This window comes from Lithobates pipiens, unplaced genomic scaffold (assembly GCF_037356315.1).
Source record: "Lithobates pipiens isolate NorthernLeopardFrog02 unplaced genomic scaffold, aLitPip1_a1.2 Scaffold_10, whole genome shotgun sequence".
NCBI classification, from domain to species: domain Eukaryota; kingdom Metazoa; phylum Chordata; class Amphibia; order Anura; family Ranidae; genus Lithobates; species Lithobates pipiens.
The window spans coordinates 87,957,187-87,976,314 of NW_027507686.1; the positions used below are offsets into that span (position 1 = coordinate 87,957,187).

The following is a 19,128-nucleotide window of genomic DNA, read 5'->3' on the forward strand; positions in this document are numbered from 1 at the left end:
AGAGAAAGAAAAAAAAGAAAAAAAAAAAAAACCCCCAAATCTTATCTTTCCCTCATTTCTTCCCCCCACACATCTAGACAATGACATATAGTGTCAGATAAAAGAAGAGCGAGCATTGCAAGCATAAGTCCGTGTCAACCCCTCACCCATCCAAATGATAAAGGGGTCTTCAGGTGGGGAATTCGGAACAGGGAGGGTAACAATCACCGGGGGTTAGAAGCAAATACAGTAAATAAATTGAGGAGTCGGGTGCGGGGCAGTAATGGAGTAAAAAAAAAAAAAAAGTCTCACAAACATAGGTGTCCTCCCGGAGTGCGCATTCGGACGATAGTAGGGCTAGAGGGAGTCTTATCAGAGTGAGAGTCCCTCACTCCGGGGGTGAGGAGTGCTGTAACAGTGAGGTGTGGGGCAGCCGGGGTAACACATGAGGGCCGTGAAGATCACAACAGAGCGTGGTGGATGGTTGCAGAAGGTAAACGGTTGAGGCAGCATGGGGAAGGAGAGGAGGCGAGGTAGGCAAAGAAGTCTCGGGGGGGGGGGGGGGGCAGGAGGGAAGCGGGGCAAGGTACTCACTCACAGCGGGACTCCAACAGCTACAGCTCCTCTCAGTCCTCCGGGGCCCCGCCCGTGCTAACGGGGGTGAGGGGCTTCGTTGGCGCAGTTCTCGGCGCAACGGGCGAGCGTTAGGAGACCTCGGATCAGGACGACGATGTCGAGAACGTTGACGTGCGGCTTTCGGCGATGGATTGAGAGACACAGGACGCCAGGGTTCCGTCGGAAGAAGGTCGTATACCAGTCCGGGAGCTCGATAAGTGGCAGGTCAAGTTGGTCGCAAAAGGCTGAAAGGTCCTCTGGGGTGCGTAGAAGAGCAGAGCGCCCTCTGGCGGAAGCAGATAGGCCAAAAGGGAACCTCCAGCGGTATTGTATATTCCTAGAGCGTAGGGCCTCTAGTAGCGGACGGAGCGCCTTCCTGTTCTGGAGAGTGATCTGTGAGAGATCCTGGAAGAGTTTCACGTCTGCCCCATTAAACACAATACGACCCTTCATGCGCGCCTTTCGAAGAATTTCTTCCTTTAAAGGAAAGTTGACAATAGCACAGATGATGTCCCTGGGTGGCTCGGAGTCCCTGGGTTGGGGGCGGAGTGCGCGATGAGCCCTTTCCATGTCAATGGGGGAGTCCGCAGGGCGCTCCATGAGGTCATTAAATATGGCGCACAGGGTCGGTTGAATGGCGTCCGGCTCGATGGTTTCGAGGACACCCCGGACCCGTATGTTGTGCCGCCGTCCGCGGTTGTCCAGGTCCTCGACGTGTCTATGCAGCTCGAACACCTGAGAAAGCTGGGAATCATACGCGGATTGCACTTGGCGAATGGCCGCTGCGTGGGTCTGGGTGGTCTGCTCCACACTGTCCATGCGGTGGGCAACTGCCAACAGGTCCGCCTTAAGGTCCGCGATTGCCGCAGTCACCGTGCATTTAATGTCCTGAGCGACTTTTTCCAAGTCAAGGAGGCTCGGAGGTTGGGCTCCCCCAGAGCCAGGCACGGATGCCCCAGGCATGTGGGCAGGCGAGGATCCATCAGGCGAGGCCGGGGATTGGGCCTGCGAAGGCTCGTGGGCCTGGTATCGATGCGACTGGAAAATGTCCGGGATGTGCCTCCCCTGTACGGTCTTGGACTCCTTAGGGGTGCGGGAGGTGGACGAGCTCCTGGTAGACCTGTGCATAGCAGGGAAAGGAGGTAGGCTCCCGTATGGGCAGATAAAGTATCCCCGGAACGCAGGAGCTCACCAGTTAGGCGTCCATCACGGTCTCCGTCCAGGCCACGCCCCTCACCCAGCTCTAATGCCTGCACAGCTATCTCAGATGTCTAAGCTGGCCCCTGCCACCTCTGTCACACATGTACTTCACCACTGCACTCACACTGCTCTCACCTCTATATCGTGGGCATGATTATTTGTTTTGAAGAGTAAGTGAACACAATTTATCATGTTTGTTCCAATTGAATTGAAGTTTGTAGGTTTCCAAAAGCAGATAATTTTTCTGGGGAGTGGCAGTTTAGACGCAAGTCTAAACTTGGGCTAATAGAAATACATTTAAATATATATTATTGCATCTAGAATTGCATTCATTGTGTTATTTATGTCTAGAGATCAGCTTTAAAGGAATATATAGCATTTTGGAAGATTTGCAGCATAGTTACCAATGCGTGACAATTGTACTTTCTTTGTACAGGTGAAATAGCTACAAGAGTCTTCAGGGCATGCACAGAACTGGGTATAAGGACAGTAGCCGTCTACTCTGAGCAGGACACCGGTCAGATACACAGACAGAAAGCAGATGAGGCCTACCTTATAGGAAAGGGTTTGCCTCCAGTCCAAGCCTACTTGCACATTCCTGATATAATAAAGGTTGCTAAGGTAAGTGTTTCATCCTACATGGTCTTTTATATTTAAAATGTTATTGACTAATATTTGCCATCTATTTCTAGATAAATATAACTAAAAAGCTATTCCTGGAATACTGCTTTAACTAGAGAACATGGTAAAATGGGTACATAATGTGGTAACCTGCTTTTGACTGTACATGCAAGGGCTTTGCTAAGATTGTCAACTGGGGCACCCTGGTGAGATCAGTGATGCTGTGCAGCATGCCAAAGGTGAGAGCAGTTTAAAAGGACATGGCTAAATAGAACATGAATCTACTTGATGTATACATAACATTTGTGTGCCATATTCCTTGTACTCAAAAAATAAAAAGTAATTGCTGTGCCACAAGCGACAATCTTCTTTAACCTAAGCACAAATATTTTTAAAAGAGAAACTTTTCCATTACGAATCATTTTCTGAACACAGAATACTGGGTTCAGGGGTATAATAGAGTTAAAATAGACTGTAAAGTTTAGAATCCTTTAACCATGTCAAGTCTGGACAGTTTCACCCCCCTCCAGCTTGGACCATTTTTCAAATTTCAGCGCTGTCACACATTGAACGACAATTAGCCATGCGACTCTGTACCCAAAAAAAATGTTATCTCCTTTTTTTAAGACAGATAGAGCTTTCTTGTGGTGGTATTTAATCACCACTTTTTATTTATTTGCTAGTTATTTTATTGCTATAAAAAAGAAAAAGACCAAACATATGGAAAAAACAAACTTAGTTTTTGTAATGTAAGGAATTGAGTGTACAGCTTGTATAACAGTGTAAATTTGCTGTTCCCTCAAAATAACTCAACACACGCCAAGCCATTAATGTCTAAACCTCCGGCAACAAAAGTTTGTATTCCCCTAAGTGAAAATGGCCAAATTAGCCATTTTGCCTTCTCGGTGTCATGTGACTCGTTAATGTTACAAGGTCTCAAGTGTAAATGGGGGGCTGGTGTGTTAAATTTGGTGTTATCACTCTCTCATACTGGTAACTGGAAGTTTAACATGACACTTCATGACAAAGAACTCTCTGAGGATCTGAAATTTTTTTATAAATTGTTGCTCTACATAAATATGGCCTAGGCCAGTGATGGCGAACCTTGGCACCCCAGATGTTTTGGAACTACATTTCCCATGATGCTCATGCACTCTGCATTGTAGTTAAGCATCATGGGAAATGTAGTTCCAAAACATCTGGGGTGCCAAGGTTCGCCATCACTGGCCTAGGCTATAAGACGTTGGCCAAGACCCTGAAACTGAGCTGCAGCACAGTGGCCAAGACCATACAGCATTTTCACAGGACAGGTTCCATTCAGAACAGGCCTTGCCATGGTCATTAATGGCTGTGTTGTTATTTTGAGGGGACAGCAAATGTACACAGTTATAAAAGCTGTACACTCATTATATTAATAATCAATAATGAAAGTCATTTTTTTTCTATAAGAATGTTTTCATTTTAACAGGCTAAATCTTCCACACAGCATAGGATTACTTGGTTACCCCTAAATACACATTCAGCTGCTTTTTCCTGAGTATAGGGACACCACACATGTAAGTGATTATATACTCGACATTGCAACCTGTGTATTACAAAAGATCAACCAACACTGTATAGAAAACAATGTGCTGTAACGGTCGCCTCTGTATGAGTGATCAGTGAATATAACATAGTGTAGCTTCACTTACAGCAGTCCCTGTTCCTAAAAGTCAAGCAGGCCTAGCTTACTGGTATGTGGTAGTCCCCATAACACAATGCTATGTTCACTGGCCAGGAATTACAGGTGGCTGAACAAAGGGTACTTTTTGATTTCAGTAGTGCATTTTTGTACAGAATATAGGTGGGACTGGTGTCTCCCAGGACCATAGCCAGTTGGACTCAGTCAGTACTGGTGCCAGGCAGAAACTTGGTCAGCAAATAGCCTAAGGATTGGCCCAGGCAACCAGAATAAGGATTGTTCTAGGCAGCAGCAGAAACATCAGACTTAGGTTCTCAGTCAGGTAAGACCTGTAGACAGGGACAGAGGCTTCTTTCCACTCCAAGCTCTTTGAAAGACTCCAGAACCTGATCTGGGAATTACAGAACTCAGAGAAAACCAACAGATTTGTTTTCCCCACTTGGAAACACTACCTTGTAGCCTCTCACTGTGTGTGAGAACCCCGTGTTTTCTTCAATCCCACTACTACAGTGGCAGGACCTCTGCTCACATCAGGCAAAGTGGTCTGTATGCAGGCGAATAGTCAATCCAGGCAGATATGTGGCTGAGAATACTGGCAAATGGCAAGTGAGCATGACATCAGACACAGGGAAATAGCAGGTAGTCAGAGACCTGAACAATTTCACCATACCTTCACTAATATCATAGTGAGGTATCATAGCGACGGAAGCAGTCTCCTTTTATAGAAGCCAGGTTGTGAGGGCCATTGGAGACAACTGCATTGGCTGTCACTGCTTATTCTATTACTGGAGCATGTACTGCATTTTTTGGGGGCTTTTCATCCTTTTTAAGTAGAAGGGATAATATTGCAGCCTGCTCACTTCAGAGTGAAGGTGTTCAGGTGCAGAACCTTCTTGATAGGTAAAGGTTGTTAAAATCTCCTCTTGACACTTTAAGCAGGGGCCTGGTCTTTCTGTGAATTTATGATAGATGATGTGGGAGTTGTACGTGGCCAATTGGAAAAGGTATATGGACATTTTTTTTGTACCAATGGATGGATCATCTGGTGGCTATTTAGGGCTGCATCACTTTCTCATTATCTACATCTTCCATGAAATGATTGTAGTAGTTTATGCAATCAGTTTTTTTTTTTTTTGTCTGAACCATTCCTTGGATTTCCACTGAGGTGTCTTGGTGGATGGAGGAAAGTGCATACACATCCCGCTTATCCTTCCATTTAGGAACCAAAATTTCTTCATTCCCCAAACTGGCTGACTCCTCTATTTTCAGCTTAGCGGTGACCTGTCTTTACCGGAAACCCTTCAGATTTGGTTGAACTGTGCTACAGACTATGTTTGCTGCAGATTAAGGTGGCAGAATAGTGGAGGGCTGGTATAAAAATTATCCACATAGAGGTGGAATCCCTGATGAAAGAGGGGTGGTACAAAGTCCCACACGATTTTTCCACTATTCCCCATATTGGTTGGGCTTCCAGTGGGCTCCAGCTGGCTGTATTCCTTCCTAAACATGGAAAATATACATATAAAACTGCTGCTAGTGTATAGGGATCTGGTGTCAAAGCAATCAGGGGCACTGACTCTGTTAACTTTAGTGTGATGGTGATCAGGACACTGGTATGGCAGTGATCAGGACACTGGTACTGGTCTTAAAGAGGAAGTAAACCCTGATGAGTTTACTTCCTCTTGCATTCCCTGCAAAGGTAAAGCATAATGCACTACTATGCATTGCCTGTCTTTAGCCAATTGTCTCCTAAACCGTGTAGGTTTAGGAGATATTTCTTGGACCTACAGGTAAGCCTTAATCTAGGCTAACCTGTAGGTCAAAGTTGGTTGTAAGGGTTTACAACCACTTTAATGCAGTCAGGGACACTGTTCTGGCAGCACTGGTGACATTGGGACAGGTGACAGGTAGCTGGGTGCAATTTATTCACACTACGTGGTTGGGCAGTGATCAGGGATACGGTGAGCTGACTGACAGTATGTTCTGTGTGAGAGGGTACAAAGTATAGCAGTCAGGGGTATGTAACATACACCACATTGTATAGCAAATGACAGCAAGGAACATGTGATATATACTATACATGGCATAGTCTTGATTGATGCACTCAGTGTGTTGTGCTGTACTTTTTATGCTCCTGGCCACAACATTCTATATGCTTTGCTGTATGTTTCATTGTTTCATACTCCTAACCTTTGTACTGTCAGCACATAGAGTGCAGTGGGCAAGAATACTTTTTTTTTGTTTTCAAACGTTTTATTGAAAAAGATTCAACAGAAATACAAAGTATGAGTATCGGGAAATTCCCATGCAGAACCATACAAAGGAAAAAAAAAAGGAGGGGTAAACAGCAGTATTACATATCCATCGTTAAATACAGCAAAATAACATAGTGATAAACAACTACCGTAAACAAAATGACATGTAATCAATGGTGAGAGAGATATTTCAAAGACAATACTCTGCATGGAACTGGGATAAACTCATGGGTTTTAATTGTTACATTCAACTAAATCAGATGTATAAGGATCATGAGATACAATATAATCAAAAAGAAAGTAGATACATAGAATGGAAAAGAAGGAAGAAAAAAAAAAGAACACAAGAAAAGACAAAGCGAAAAAGAAGGAGAGCGGGAAGGAGAGACTAGCGTGGTCAGTGTGATAGTCGAAATATAAACCATGGATTCCATTTGGCCTCGTACAGAGGCATAGTGTCATGAAGAGTGTGGTAAATTTTCTCAGAATGCATCATAAGATCTACTCGAGACAAGATCTGTGGGAGAGGAAGCGAGGGGGACTTCCAGTTGAAAGCAATTGACCATAGCATGGCCAGGCAGATCGAATGAATCAACTTTCTCAGTGGTTTGGGAACATCTGGCGGGGATTGAAATAACAGAGCATGATGTGATGTTAAAGTGACATGGTAGCCTGCCAACTTATCAATTATATCAAAGAGAAGTTGCCATATAGGCAGTATCCGGTCACAGTCCCAGAAGATGTGTGTATACGAGCCTGGGAGGGGGCAGCCCCTAAAGCAACTGTTCGGAGCCTGTGGAAAGATTTTATGTAACCGCAGGGGAGTATAATACCACCTAGTAATCACTTTTATAGCAGTTTCCCTTACTGACAGGGATTTCGTGCATTGGCACATATTGCGCCAGGACTCCCCCCAGTCAATTGAGTCACTCAGAACCCCGAGTTCCTGTTCCCAGGAGGCCCTATATTTCAGGTCATTTCCACCCGTCACCTCCTCAAGGCCCCGGTAGAGCAAAGAGATCAACCCCTTCTGTCTAGGGGCTGTATAACAGATCTCCTCAAAAGAGGTCGGGGGCGTTGAGTAGGGGCCAGGGTAATGATGAAGAAAGAAATGTCGAATTTGCAAAAAATGGAGAAACTCCGTGTGGGGGATCTGAAATCTAACTTGTAGGTCCTGGAATGTGGTGAAGTTTGAGTCCACTATAAAGTCCTTAAGGGATATAAGACCCAATTCTATCCAGATGCGGAAAGCATTTAAGTGGTTGTGTGCAGTCAGGAACCTGGAGTCCCCCAAAAAGGAGGCACCACCAGGAGCCCGAGACACCAAACCATATACGTGCTTATATCTATGCCAAAGGAGCATGCCATCCGAGACAAGCATATTCCCATAGGACTTAGTGTGGTTGACCGAAGGAGGGATCCACATCATACCCGGAAGAAAAAGAGGCTTTACAGATTCTTGTTCAAATTGTACCCACGGAACCCTGGAAGCCCTGATATTCCATTGAGCCTGTTGCGAGAATCTGCTGGCCAGATAGTACAGCCATATCTGTGGAACCCCCAATCCCCCTTTTTTAGAGGAGCGGTACAATATAGCTTTGGAAAATCTAGGGGGTTTATCTTGCCAAACAAAGCGAAGGAGGGAAGCTTGTACATCATTAAGATAAGACTTTGATAATCTAATAGGGAGAGAACGAAAAAAATATAAAAGCCTAGGAAGCACCACCATCTTTAGAGCGGTAATCCTGCCCAAGAAGGATATATGAAGTCTGGACCACATCTTCAGGGTCATTTTAATTTTCTTGACAAGGGGTGGGTAGTTGGACGTGAATAATTTATTATAATGATCTGGGAGTGCTATCCCCAAGTAGGATAGAGATGAGTCCGGCCAGTGGAAGGGAAAGGACTGTTTGAGGTGTAAGAGATCCAACGGAGGGATACCTATAGGAAGGGCAGAAGATTTAGACATATTAATGGTCAACCCCGATATCTCCGCAAATTTTGACAGGGAGGCAAATAAATTGGGAAGGGAGAGCAGAGGGTTCGTTAGGAACATGAGGACATCGTCCGCATACATGCAAAACTTATATGACAGGGGGCCTTTGTTATAACCAGAAATATCGGGGTTATTCAGAATAGCTATGGCTAGGGGTTCAAGGGCAAGGGCAAAAATTTATGGGGAAAGGGGGCAACCCTGTCTCGTGCCCCTACCTACATTGAAGAAATCAGAGCAGCAGCCAGGGATTTTGATTCTGGTCATGGGATTCTTATAGAGGGTGTGGAAGGAATGCAAAAATTCTCCCCCAAAACCCATTTTTTGCAAAACTGAAGTAAGGTAGGGCCAGGCAACGCTATCAAAGGCCTTTTGGATGTCCAGACTAAGTAAAAGTAAGCTACGGGAGGTAGAGTTGGCATCTTGGATAATATCCGAGGCCAAACGAATGTTGTCGGTTATCAGCCTGTGGGGAATAAATCCGGATTGGAATGGGGAGATAAGACAGGGAATAAATCTAGCCAATCTGTCCGCAAGGATCCTACTGAAAATTTTGAGGTCATTATTCATAACGGATATGGGCCTGTAATTTTGTGGGAGGGAATGATTTTTGTCAGGTTTAGGTATCAAAGACATGTTTGCCAGCAACATCTCTTCTGGGAAACTGCCTCCACGCATCACCCAATTGAACAGGCATGCCAGTCTAGGTGCTAAATGAGATGCAAATTTCTTGTAATAGACTGCCGCAAACCCATCTGGACCAGGGGCTGAGCCCAATTTAAGGGATTTAATGACGTTCAAAACTTCAGTTGTGGAAACAGGTGAATTAAGTTGTTCAGACTGTGACTGAGATAGAGTAGGAAGGGGTATCGTGTCCAACCAGGAATTCACTGCCTGGGCCTCAATGTCTGCGTTAGGGGCTAACAGAGAAGAATAGAAATTTCTAAAGATGTCTAAGACCTCTTTCGGGTGGGATGTAAGTTGTCCCTCTCTGTTGTTCAACTTATAGATATGAGGAGGGCGGGAAAGGCGGTTAAGTTTTCGTGCGAAAGGTGAGGATGCTGAATTGTCTAAGAGGATGTGTTTAGCCCTTGCCCATCTAAAAGACTTCTCCACCTTGTTGGACAATAAGGAGTCCAACTCTAGCCTTCTGCAATCTATTTCTCGTCTAGTGGATTCTAAATGTAAGGCGGCTGTATTCCTGTAAAGTTGGTCCAACTCTCGCGTGAGAGTCAGAATTCTACCATTGGTCATCCTATTGCGAATAGTTGAGACCTCAATAATCTTCCCTCTGAGGACTGCTTTATGAGCCACCCATAACACTGAGGGTAGAGTATCGGGTTGAGCATTAAAGTTAAAATAGTCTTCAATAGCCTCTTCGATAAGGGGTATAAAAGAGGGATCAGACAGCAGGGCTTCATTAAGCCTCCAGGAATGTGGCGTAGGGGCCAATTTGATAAATGTGGTGGAAAAGGAGGTGAGGTGATGGTCAGACCAAACACAGGGATGAATGACCGCTTTAGTTGAGTTGGCCAGTATGATGGGTGAGGTAAAGATATAATCCAACCTCGCCGAGCTATTATGGGGGCGGGAATAAAATGTGAATTCTTTAATACCCACATTATGTGCCCGCCAGGTGTCAGAGAGTTGAAACTCCACTAGACTGCAATTTAGGGATTTGGGGAAGGCCTTGGATAGAGACGTGTGAGTAGAGCGATCCAGGGTGGGATTCGCAACCAGATTGAAGTCCCCACCTATGATTAAATGAGAAGATTGAAATGAGGAGAGTTTTTCAAAAAATTGCTTAAAGAAGGTAGCTGGTGCATCATTCGGAGCATAGACACTAGCAATAGTCAATTCTCTATTACATACTACCCCTTGGATGATAACATATCTACTCTCTGCATCTTTATACACACGTCTAATATCCATAGGAAAGGAAGAGTGCAAGAAGATGGCAGCCCCCCTGGACTTGGAGGAATGAAGGGTGTAAAATGCTTGGGGATAATTCCTATGAAAAAATTTAGGGTGAGATTTGCGTGCAAAGTGGGTCTCTTGGAGGAGGAGAACCTTGGCATCCAACGTCTTATAAAAGTCAAAGGCCTTCCTCCTTTTATTAGGGGAGTTAAACCCCTGAACATTATGAGATATGCATGTAATTACCATTGATAAGATCTAAGGTGAGGTTAGCTAAGGGAACCCCGGTATTGGAGTAGAAGAACCGATACAAGGGGGTGGGGTGAAAAGCCCAAATAAGGTGACCAGGGGCACTGCCATCCGCCGCATCCGATAACAACTGAAAACCACCTCCCCTCAGTGAAACAAGATATTGAAAAAAACCAACATATTCAGTCAGCATTACTTGAGAAGCAACCATCATCGCTAGTTGTGGGTAATAGAAAAAAATGAGAGAAAAATAAAAACAAAAATCAAAAACAAAAACAAGACAAAAAGAGTCAAGGAACTGGAACATATCCAGAAAATTGAACGTACCCAGGCTTAGCCTGTTCCAAAAGGAGTAGGGTCAGGTAACCAGTAAAGGAGAAAAAACAAAGAAAAAAGGTGAACTGTCCAATTACCTGATAACCCCAAAAACGGGAGAAATAAAGAACTCCGAGACTACAGGGTCTCGAACCCAGCTCAAAACAAGCGTAAAAAACACCAAGAGTTCCACAAAAAAGGGAAATAACAGGAAATTTGCTGGGTGGGGGAAGCAGGCAGCAGCTCAAACCCGTGGCAGACCATCAAAGAGGCCCTTCCGGAACAATGTGTAGATTAGGGAGCATACCGTCATGGTGGCCATAAGGTTCAAGTGAAAGGCGGGTAGCCAGGGATAGAAAACAGGGGGGGAACCCAAAAAGAAATGACTCCGACTACCGTGGGCTGTCAGCGTTGTGGTCCCCGATTCCATAACGAATCCTTCTTCTGTCTCTTCGCGAGGGTGGAGTTTGCCAAATAGGCGCTGGTCTGGGGGTGGAGGGTGGTCTGTGAAGATCCGCTGCATTTAAGAGACCCAGCTTAACAAGGAGTTCTTGGCCCTCCTGGAGCGTAGTGACAGAGTAGGTGCTGCCATTGTGAGGAACCACTAACTTGAAAGGGAACCCCCATCTATAGCGAATCCGGGCTGATTGCAGGGCAGAAGTAATATCCTTGAGGTTCCTCCTTCTCTCCAAAGTGGCTGGGGAAATATCCGGGAAAATTTGAATAAGAGCTTCATCTAAAAGAATGCGCTGTTTGTTTCTTGCTGCACGTAATATGTCCTCTTTAACTAGGAAGTCTTTCATGCACAAGACAATGTCCCGTGGGGGTTTGTCTGCAGGAGGCTTCGGACGGAGAGCTCGGTGTATCCGATCGCATGTAAAGGAGGACGATTCGTGATCCGGTAGGAGAGATTTAAAGAGGCGGATAACCGTGGGTATCAGGTCTGTCTCCGATTCCGGGATCCCTCTGAGACGTAAGTTATTGCGCCTATTCCTATTATCGAGCTCCTCGATTTGCGACTGCATAGTCAGAACGGTCGAAACGAGGGTTTCATGTTCCCTGCTGAGATCGTTATGTGCGAGCGCAAGTTCGTCGTGCTTGCTTTCCAGCCTGTCAGTCCTGGAACCCAGGGCCGCAATCTCCTGTGATAAGGCCTGCGAGGACTTGTGCAGCTCCGTTTGAAACTTGGACGCCAGCCTGTCGTACATAGCTTCCAGGCTGGCGTCCAGATCCGCCTTTGAGAGAGAGTTATTGTCTCCTACCTGGGGCCGGAGTGAAGGAGAGCCCGCGGAGACTTGTGGTGAGGTGAGCGGGGAGGAAGTGATACCGCACCGCTCCGCGCCATCTTGGGCCATCATGTCGCTATCCCTCGTGCGCAGGAGATAGTGAGTTAAGGTATGTTGGCTCCCGCTGCGGGTTTTCTTCTTCTTTGAAGGCATGCACCGTGATAAGGGGACCTGGAGGGTGTAGATCGTGAGGTGCGAAACCGATTATGAGCCCTCCAGGGCGCTGATAGAGTTCCGGGCGAGACAGAGCTATCTCTTCAAGCCGCCATCACGTTCAGCGCCGCGCATGCGCCCCTGGGCAAGAATACTTAACACACAATACAGGGTGAAGTAATCAAGAGTATGTAACGTATCACCTTGCTTACAGAACACAGAATTTAAGACTACTCCAGAAGCTCATTTTCAATATTCAGTCACACATCAAGTAATATTTCCGCTCTCCTTAAGCAAAATTTCCTTCCTTCCCAGGTAAAAGTTTTTCGGTAAGCACAAATTCTCCAAGCAAAATTCTCCTAAGCTTAGTGCTAATCCTCCAAGAAAAAAACTCCCCTAACCCCAAGCAAATACCTCATATCATCCTTAAGCAAAAATACCACCCCACTCATTACAGAGAAAAAATTGTCCCCTATTAAGCATAATTTCCCTGGCACAAATCACCATCCGCTTTCGTCTCCCTTAATACCAAAGTCTTTTTTTATTCTTTATAGAATTATTTTAGATGAAAAAAAAAAAACACAAAGCACTGTAAGTATAATTTGTAGTATTATAGTATTTTAGGTAAAAAAAAAAAAAACATAAATGTAGTAGTCCCATACAAATTGTGATATATATCACTCCCAGGTAAGTGCTGCAAGAATGTGCAAGTACAAAGCACCTCCGCCACGGTGAAAATCTTATGGGCAAACTCTCACCTCACTATATTAAACCTCAACAACAAAGGTCAATATGCTCTCACAAAATTGACTCCTTTCCTTCTTCATCAGTGAGGTTCTGTAAGAGTCAGGCGGCATGGCCAAGGTATGGCTTCACCCCACTAAGAGAGAGATAAAAAAATGACTGTGGAAGCAATACATTGAAGAATGCAATCCATTGCCATCCACCTTAACAGTTACAGATGGGAACGTTTTAAAGCTACAGTTAGGTCCATATATATTTGGACACAGGCACAATTTTAGATTTTTTTCAGGTATTTACCAAAACCTATTCACGCTATAGTTATAGAAAGGATATGGGCTAAAAGTGCACACTCTCAGGTTTAATTTGAGGGTATGTACATCCAAGGAAGGGTTTAGGAATTTACAGTTCTTAAAAATAGCCACACCCCCTTTTTCAAGGGACCAAAAGTAAATTGAAAATTGAATCAAAAGCTGTTTCATGGGCAGGAGTGGGCTACTCCTTCATTCTTTATCAATTAAACCGGTAAAAGGTCTGGAGTTGAAGTGAGGTATCTGCATTTGGAATCTATTTCTGTGAACCTACATCATGCATTCAAAGGATCTGTCCATGCAAGTGAAACGGGCCATTGTAAGGCTTCAAAAATTAAACAAATCCATCAGAGATAGCAGCAACATTAGAAATAGCCAAATCAACAGTTTGGTACATTCTGAGGAAAGGACGCACGCACTGGTGAGCTCAGCTACATAAAAAGGCCTGGACGTCCATGGAAGCCAACAGTGGTGGATGGTCGCAGGATCCTTTGTATGGTAAAGAAAAACACATTCACAACATCCAGGCAGGTGAAGGACACTCTCCAAGAGGTGGGCGTATCATTGTCAAAGTCTACAATCAAGAGAAGACTTCACAAGAGCAAATACAGAGGGTTCACCACTAGGTGCAAGCCATTCATAAACCTGAAAAATAGAAAATCCAGATTAGACTTTGCCAAAAAACATCTAGAAAAGCATTCTTTGGACAGGTGAAGCCAAGATTAATCTGTACCAGCATGACGGGAAGTAAAAATTATGAGGAGGGCTTGGAAACAGCTCATGATCTAAAGAACACAACATCATCTGTAAAACATGGTGGAGGCAGGGGGGTGGCATGGTCATGTATGGCTTCCAGTGGCACTGGATCATTGATGTTTAGTGATGATGTGGCAGAAGCCCCCAGATTAATTCTGCAGTGGTTAGAGAGATACTGCCATGCCAGATTCAGCCAAATGCAGCAAAGTTGATTGGACAACACTTCACAGTACAGATAGACAATGATCCAAAACACACTGCAACAGCAACCCGGGAGCTTTTGAAGGAATAGAAGTGGAATATTCTACAATTGTAGAGTCAATCACCTGCTCTCAACCTAATTGAGCATGCATTTCACTTGCTGAAGGTAAAACTAAAGGCAGAAAGACCAACAAAGAAAAACTGAAGATAGCTGCAGTTAGAGCCTGGCAAAGCATCGGAAAGGTGGGAACCCACTCTTTGCTATGGGTTCAAGACTTCAGGCAGTCATTGCCAGTAAAGAATTGTTATTTGCATTTATTATACCTTAAGCTTAATAACAATTATAATAATGTATAACTCCTTTTGTGCACAAATGCAAAAACAAAAGTCCACACGTTTATGAATAAGTTCATTCACATACATTATATACAATTGTACATTCACACTGATAATTCCAGGTTTTCTTTTTTGGTAACCATAAATGGGACCCAACGCGCTCTCTGCTTGTCTGGGGATTTTTTTGATCCCCCTCAGAATCACACTAACCTTTCTGCCTGGCTTCATGCTAATATTAATTGGCACGGTCAGGCATGTTTGTTAGTCTAGCTAGAGGAGAACTGCTGGACATCTAGGCTTTAATCAGCTCCAGTCCACAGAATTTTGGTATATTAAAATATGCTATAAACAACAAATTGTATAATAGTGTTTATAACAATTTGGTAAAACAAAGCAAATGTAAGTGCACCTATCATGGTGCGCACACAAGATTGCTTGTTACAGTTCCCATTGCTCTCAGCCATGTGTTTCCTTGCTACTTAGCCAGACTAGTCTTCTAGGAAACATGTGATCCGCCTTACAAGTTACGTCTACTAGACTTTTAGAACTGCACACAATATACTTATACTAAATTATGATATGCTCACTTCTGCTGTGCGAATCTCCACCCTCTCGCTATACCTTTTTTGGTACAGAGAGAACCGCAAAATATAAAAAGACATTTCCTGTTAATAAATAGAACAGGCAATTTGATGATTGGGTCAGTCCAGAAAAGATTTTCACCTCAAGATTTCACAAAAAAGTGGTCTGTCCTGGAACTTGATCCGGTCATCTCGGTCTTAAACTTTTCACTGTAACTATAATTGTAGGTATTTCTTTAGTGGCGGGCACTCCATTAGGGGTGCAGGGGCGCTGCCCCCTAATCTACATGCAGGGTGCCAGGCACATGGATTTCTCCCCAACTTCAGGAACTTTTACCTCTTCAAAATGCAGAGCACCTGATTGTTCTACTTGAATTCAGACCTTCGGAAAGCACTCCGTCTTCTCTAAAGCCCTTTCCCCATTGAAATGGGGGGATGTCTGTTACAGTTTGCTTTTCCCTTGGTCATGGACATTCCAGACTTGCTGGTTCAATTGGTGGTTTCAAAGGGGTACAAAATAGAGTTCAAAACCCTACCCTCTTATCACTTATTTCCCTCAAATCAACCAAAATATGCCCAAGGACAGTCAGATTTTCAGGATGCTTTAAACCATCTCTTGTCCCAGGGAGTAGTTGTGCCAGTGCCCCCTACAAGACTGTTTTAAAGGATTCTGTTCAAACCTGTTCTCGGTACCAAAGCGAGGTATTCATCCTAGTCTGGACCTGCAATTCCTCAACAAATACATTTGTATTTCAAAATTCTGCAAAAAATCCCAAAAGTTCAGTTATTGCCTTTCTGAGACAATGGGAATACCTGGCATCCATAGACACCCAAGACATTCACTTTCAGTTTGTCATCTTGCCATTTGGCCTATCCTTTGCTCCCAATGCATTCACAAAGGGGCTAGCACCTCTTGTGCTTCTAGGAACTCAGGGTGTCCAGGTCACTTTCTCTTGAGGTCAAAGGGACATCCCTCTGTGAGGCTCTGCTTGAGGGTTCTAAGCCTTGTGGCAGCCTCCTTTGAGGAACAAGCATGCTCTTCTGACCTACTAATGCTCCTGTCCAGCCACGAAAAAAGATATCAGTAAATTGGTACATCTACAGCCCTACCCTAACAATGGGGGGAGGCCTTTCCTTCCTTATCACTTGAAAGTAATAATAGATGCCAGTCTTTTCAGCCTGGGAAGAGTCTTCCAGTCCTTTACTATCCAGAGAACATGATCACCATTGGAAGCCAAGCTCTCCATCAACAGCTCAGAGCAATAAGGATGGCTCTACAACACTGGACTCTTTCTGCAAGGACACCCAATAAGAGGAAAATCAGACATTGTCACAGTTAAATAGTTAGTCAGGCTGAAAAAAGACACATAAAAAAAAAATAGAATCCCATATACACAATACTTTACCCACAGTTGATCCAGAGAAAGGTGAAAAACCCCAGCAAAACATGCTCTAATTTGCTACAGCAGGGGAAAATATTCCTTTCTGATCCCTCGTGAGGCAATCAGAGTTTTTTTTTCCCTGGATCAACTTTACCTATAACTGTACCCAGTTATATTGTGTACATTTAGGAAAGAATCCAGGCCTTTTTTAAAGCAGTCTATGGAGCTTGCCAGAAACACCTCTGGAGGGAGTCTATTCCACATTTTCCCAGCTCTTACTGTGAAGAAACCTTTCTGTATTTGGAGATGAAATCTTTTTTCCTCTAGACTTGGAGTCCCTGCTTGTCCTCTGTGATGACCTTAAAGTGAATAACTCATATCCCTTTCTGAATAAGGGCGACACCAAGTCCCACGCAATTTTACCAGAGCTCCCTATGTAGTCTGGGCAGTTCTCCGGCTCTACGTGACTATCTTTTCCCTCGTAAACCATAAAACTATATGTATAGCCTGTTGCCCTTTCACAGAGCTTATACATCTTAAGCCCATATCTGGCACGCTTGTTGGGAAGATACTGTTTGATAGACAAGCTGCCAGAAAACGTAATCGGGGACTCATCAACGCAGACAACTTGATCTGGCGTAAACAAGGCTGAAAACTGTTGGTTCAGGTGGTTTATGAGGGGGCCGAATTTTGTAGAGCAGATCAAATCTGGGGTCGCCCCGAGGAGGACAGAGTTCATTATCATTGAAGTGCATCAACCACAAGATCTGCTTGTATCATCTTCTGGTCATGGAGGTAGAGAACACGAGCATTTGGTGAATAGGGTCAGTGGACCAATATAACCACAACTCACTTTTTTAATTATGCCCATACGGAGGGATAGGTCCAGAAATGTCTTAAATTCGGAGACCGTAATAGGTCCTCAATCTCTGGCAAGGCAAGGGTCAACTGGGGATTAGCAGCGATGAATTGACCAGCATACAAATTGCTTTGGTCCACAATATATCTATAGAGATCTTCCGTGGAAAACAGCGAATAAAAATCAAGTGGCATAAAATCAACTGTTTCCACCTGAATTCACAATTATGTGCCACTTTATGTTGGTCTATCACATAAAATCCCCAAAAATACATTAACGTTTTTGGTTGTAACATGACAAAATGTGGAAAATTAATACTTTCAAGGCACTGTACTTGAGGGCTGTGTTTAATAGTAATGTTAAGCTTCTGCTGCAGTTGTTGGGATATAAACTTGTGTAAATGTGATGATGAATGGCTGCAGACTAAAAATGTGTTCTTTTTATTTTTTCATGAACAATAGAGTTGATTGCATGGTCTGCCTGAAAGTGGCCTAGGCCTGTCTGAGTTCACTGCTCCTTAAGTCGATGATGCTCGATCGCTCCATTTTCATCTTTAGTATGTCTCGTTTACCTTGAATGATGCTCTAGATGTTCCAAATTCCTGTGATTAATCTCTCTTTCCATCTTCAGATTTTCTTTTCTTACATAGTAGCATCAGTAGTTAGACAGCCAAGATATTTTTCTCTAGTTACGTCATTTACACTAGTTGTACTTTGAAAAATCCTTAGCTGTTCCTCAATAGTATGTTGAGTGCCTTCTGTCCAGATGGGCTTATCTTCAGACACTATATTGACATTCAATATTGTTCTATTTACCCATATGGTTTTCTCGGTGAAGTACAGAAGTGCTTTACTATTGTCTTCTGCAAAATTTGCTGTAAGCCTAGTACACGCGGGCCTAATGTAGAATAGAAACCGTCCGATATTTTGCCCATGTGTACCGAAGTTGGTCAGACAGAGGCCAGCTTCTGTCAAAGGGGCATGACCGAAAACGGACTGCCGATTGGCTCCCCATCAGTGCCAATGGCTGAGAGCATTGACAGGAGTATTCTGGCAGCGGGGCCGTCCCCCTGTCAGAACACGATAGAACAGGGGGAATCGCTGTACGTCAGTTAGTACAGTGGCTCTTCCTGAGCTGTCAGTTTTTTTTTTGTTCAGCCTTGTTGGGTTGAACGAAAAAAAAAAACTACTAGTAGTGGTATGAGCCTTAAATCACTACTCAAAAAAACCCTAGCACACTAGATTGAAGACTTTAACGGTACCAATTGGGTAAAATACCAAAAAGATGTTATTGTAGAAAGTTTTTAAAATGTATAAACATGACATAAAAGTATATGATTATACCACAAACATTAAACAGCAAATCATATTGTGATACTCTATTTTTCCCCATCAACCACACTGCAGTCAGGGGATGAACAAATATACATGTGGTGTTGATTTTGATCCTATATCTCTGAAAGTCCTGCTGGCCTGGTTTATAAGGGCTGCAAATACAACCAGAGTAATGTCCACTGATTCAGGGCAGCCTTTTGCAGGGAAGCAGAAGCGGTCTCCAAGATATGCAAGAGAAATAAAATGTAGGCGCCTCTGAGTGTAGGCTGTTATGGGAATTTTTTCAATACACACTTAGTAATTTACATTAAGGATTACAATGACGGGTACATCTTAGTGAATGCTCAATGCTGAGCATTCACT

General features: G+C 43.9%; 1 protein-coding gene across 1 annotated transcript in view; it reads left to right on the forward strand.

The window, feature by feature from the left end:
* PC (pyruvate carboxylase) overlaps window positions 1-19,128 on the forward strand; it is a 939,549-nt gene that overhangs the window by 279,244 nt on the left and 641,177 nt on the right. Inside the window, exon 4 of the mRNA XM_077450039.1 lies at window positions 2,231-2,415. Within this exon, the coding sequence (XP_077306165.1) occupies window positions 2,231-2,415 (185 nt within the window). The remainder of the gene's footprint in view (window positions 1-2,230; window positions 2,416-19,128) is intronic.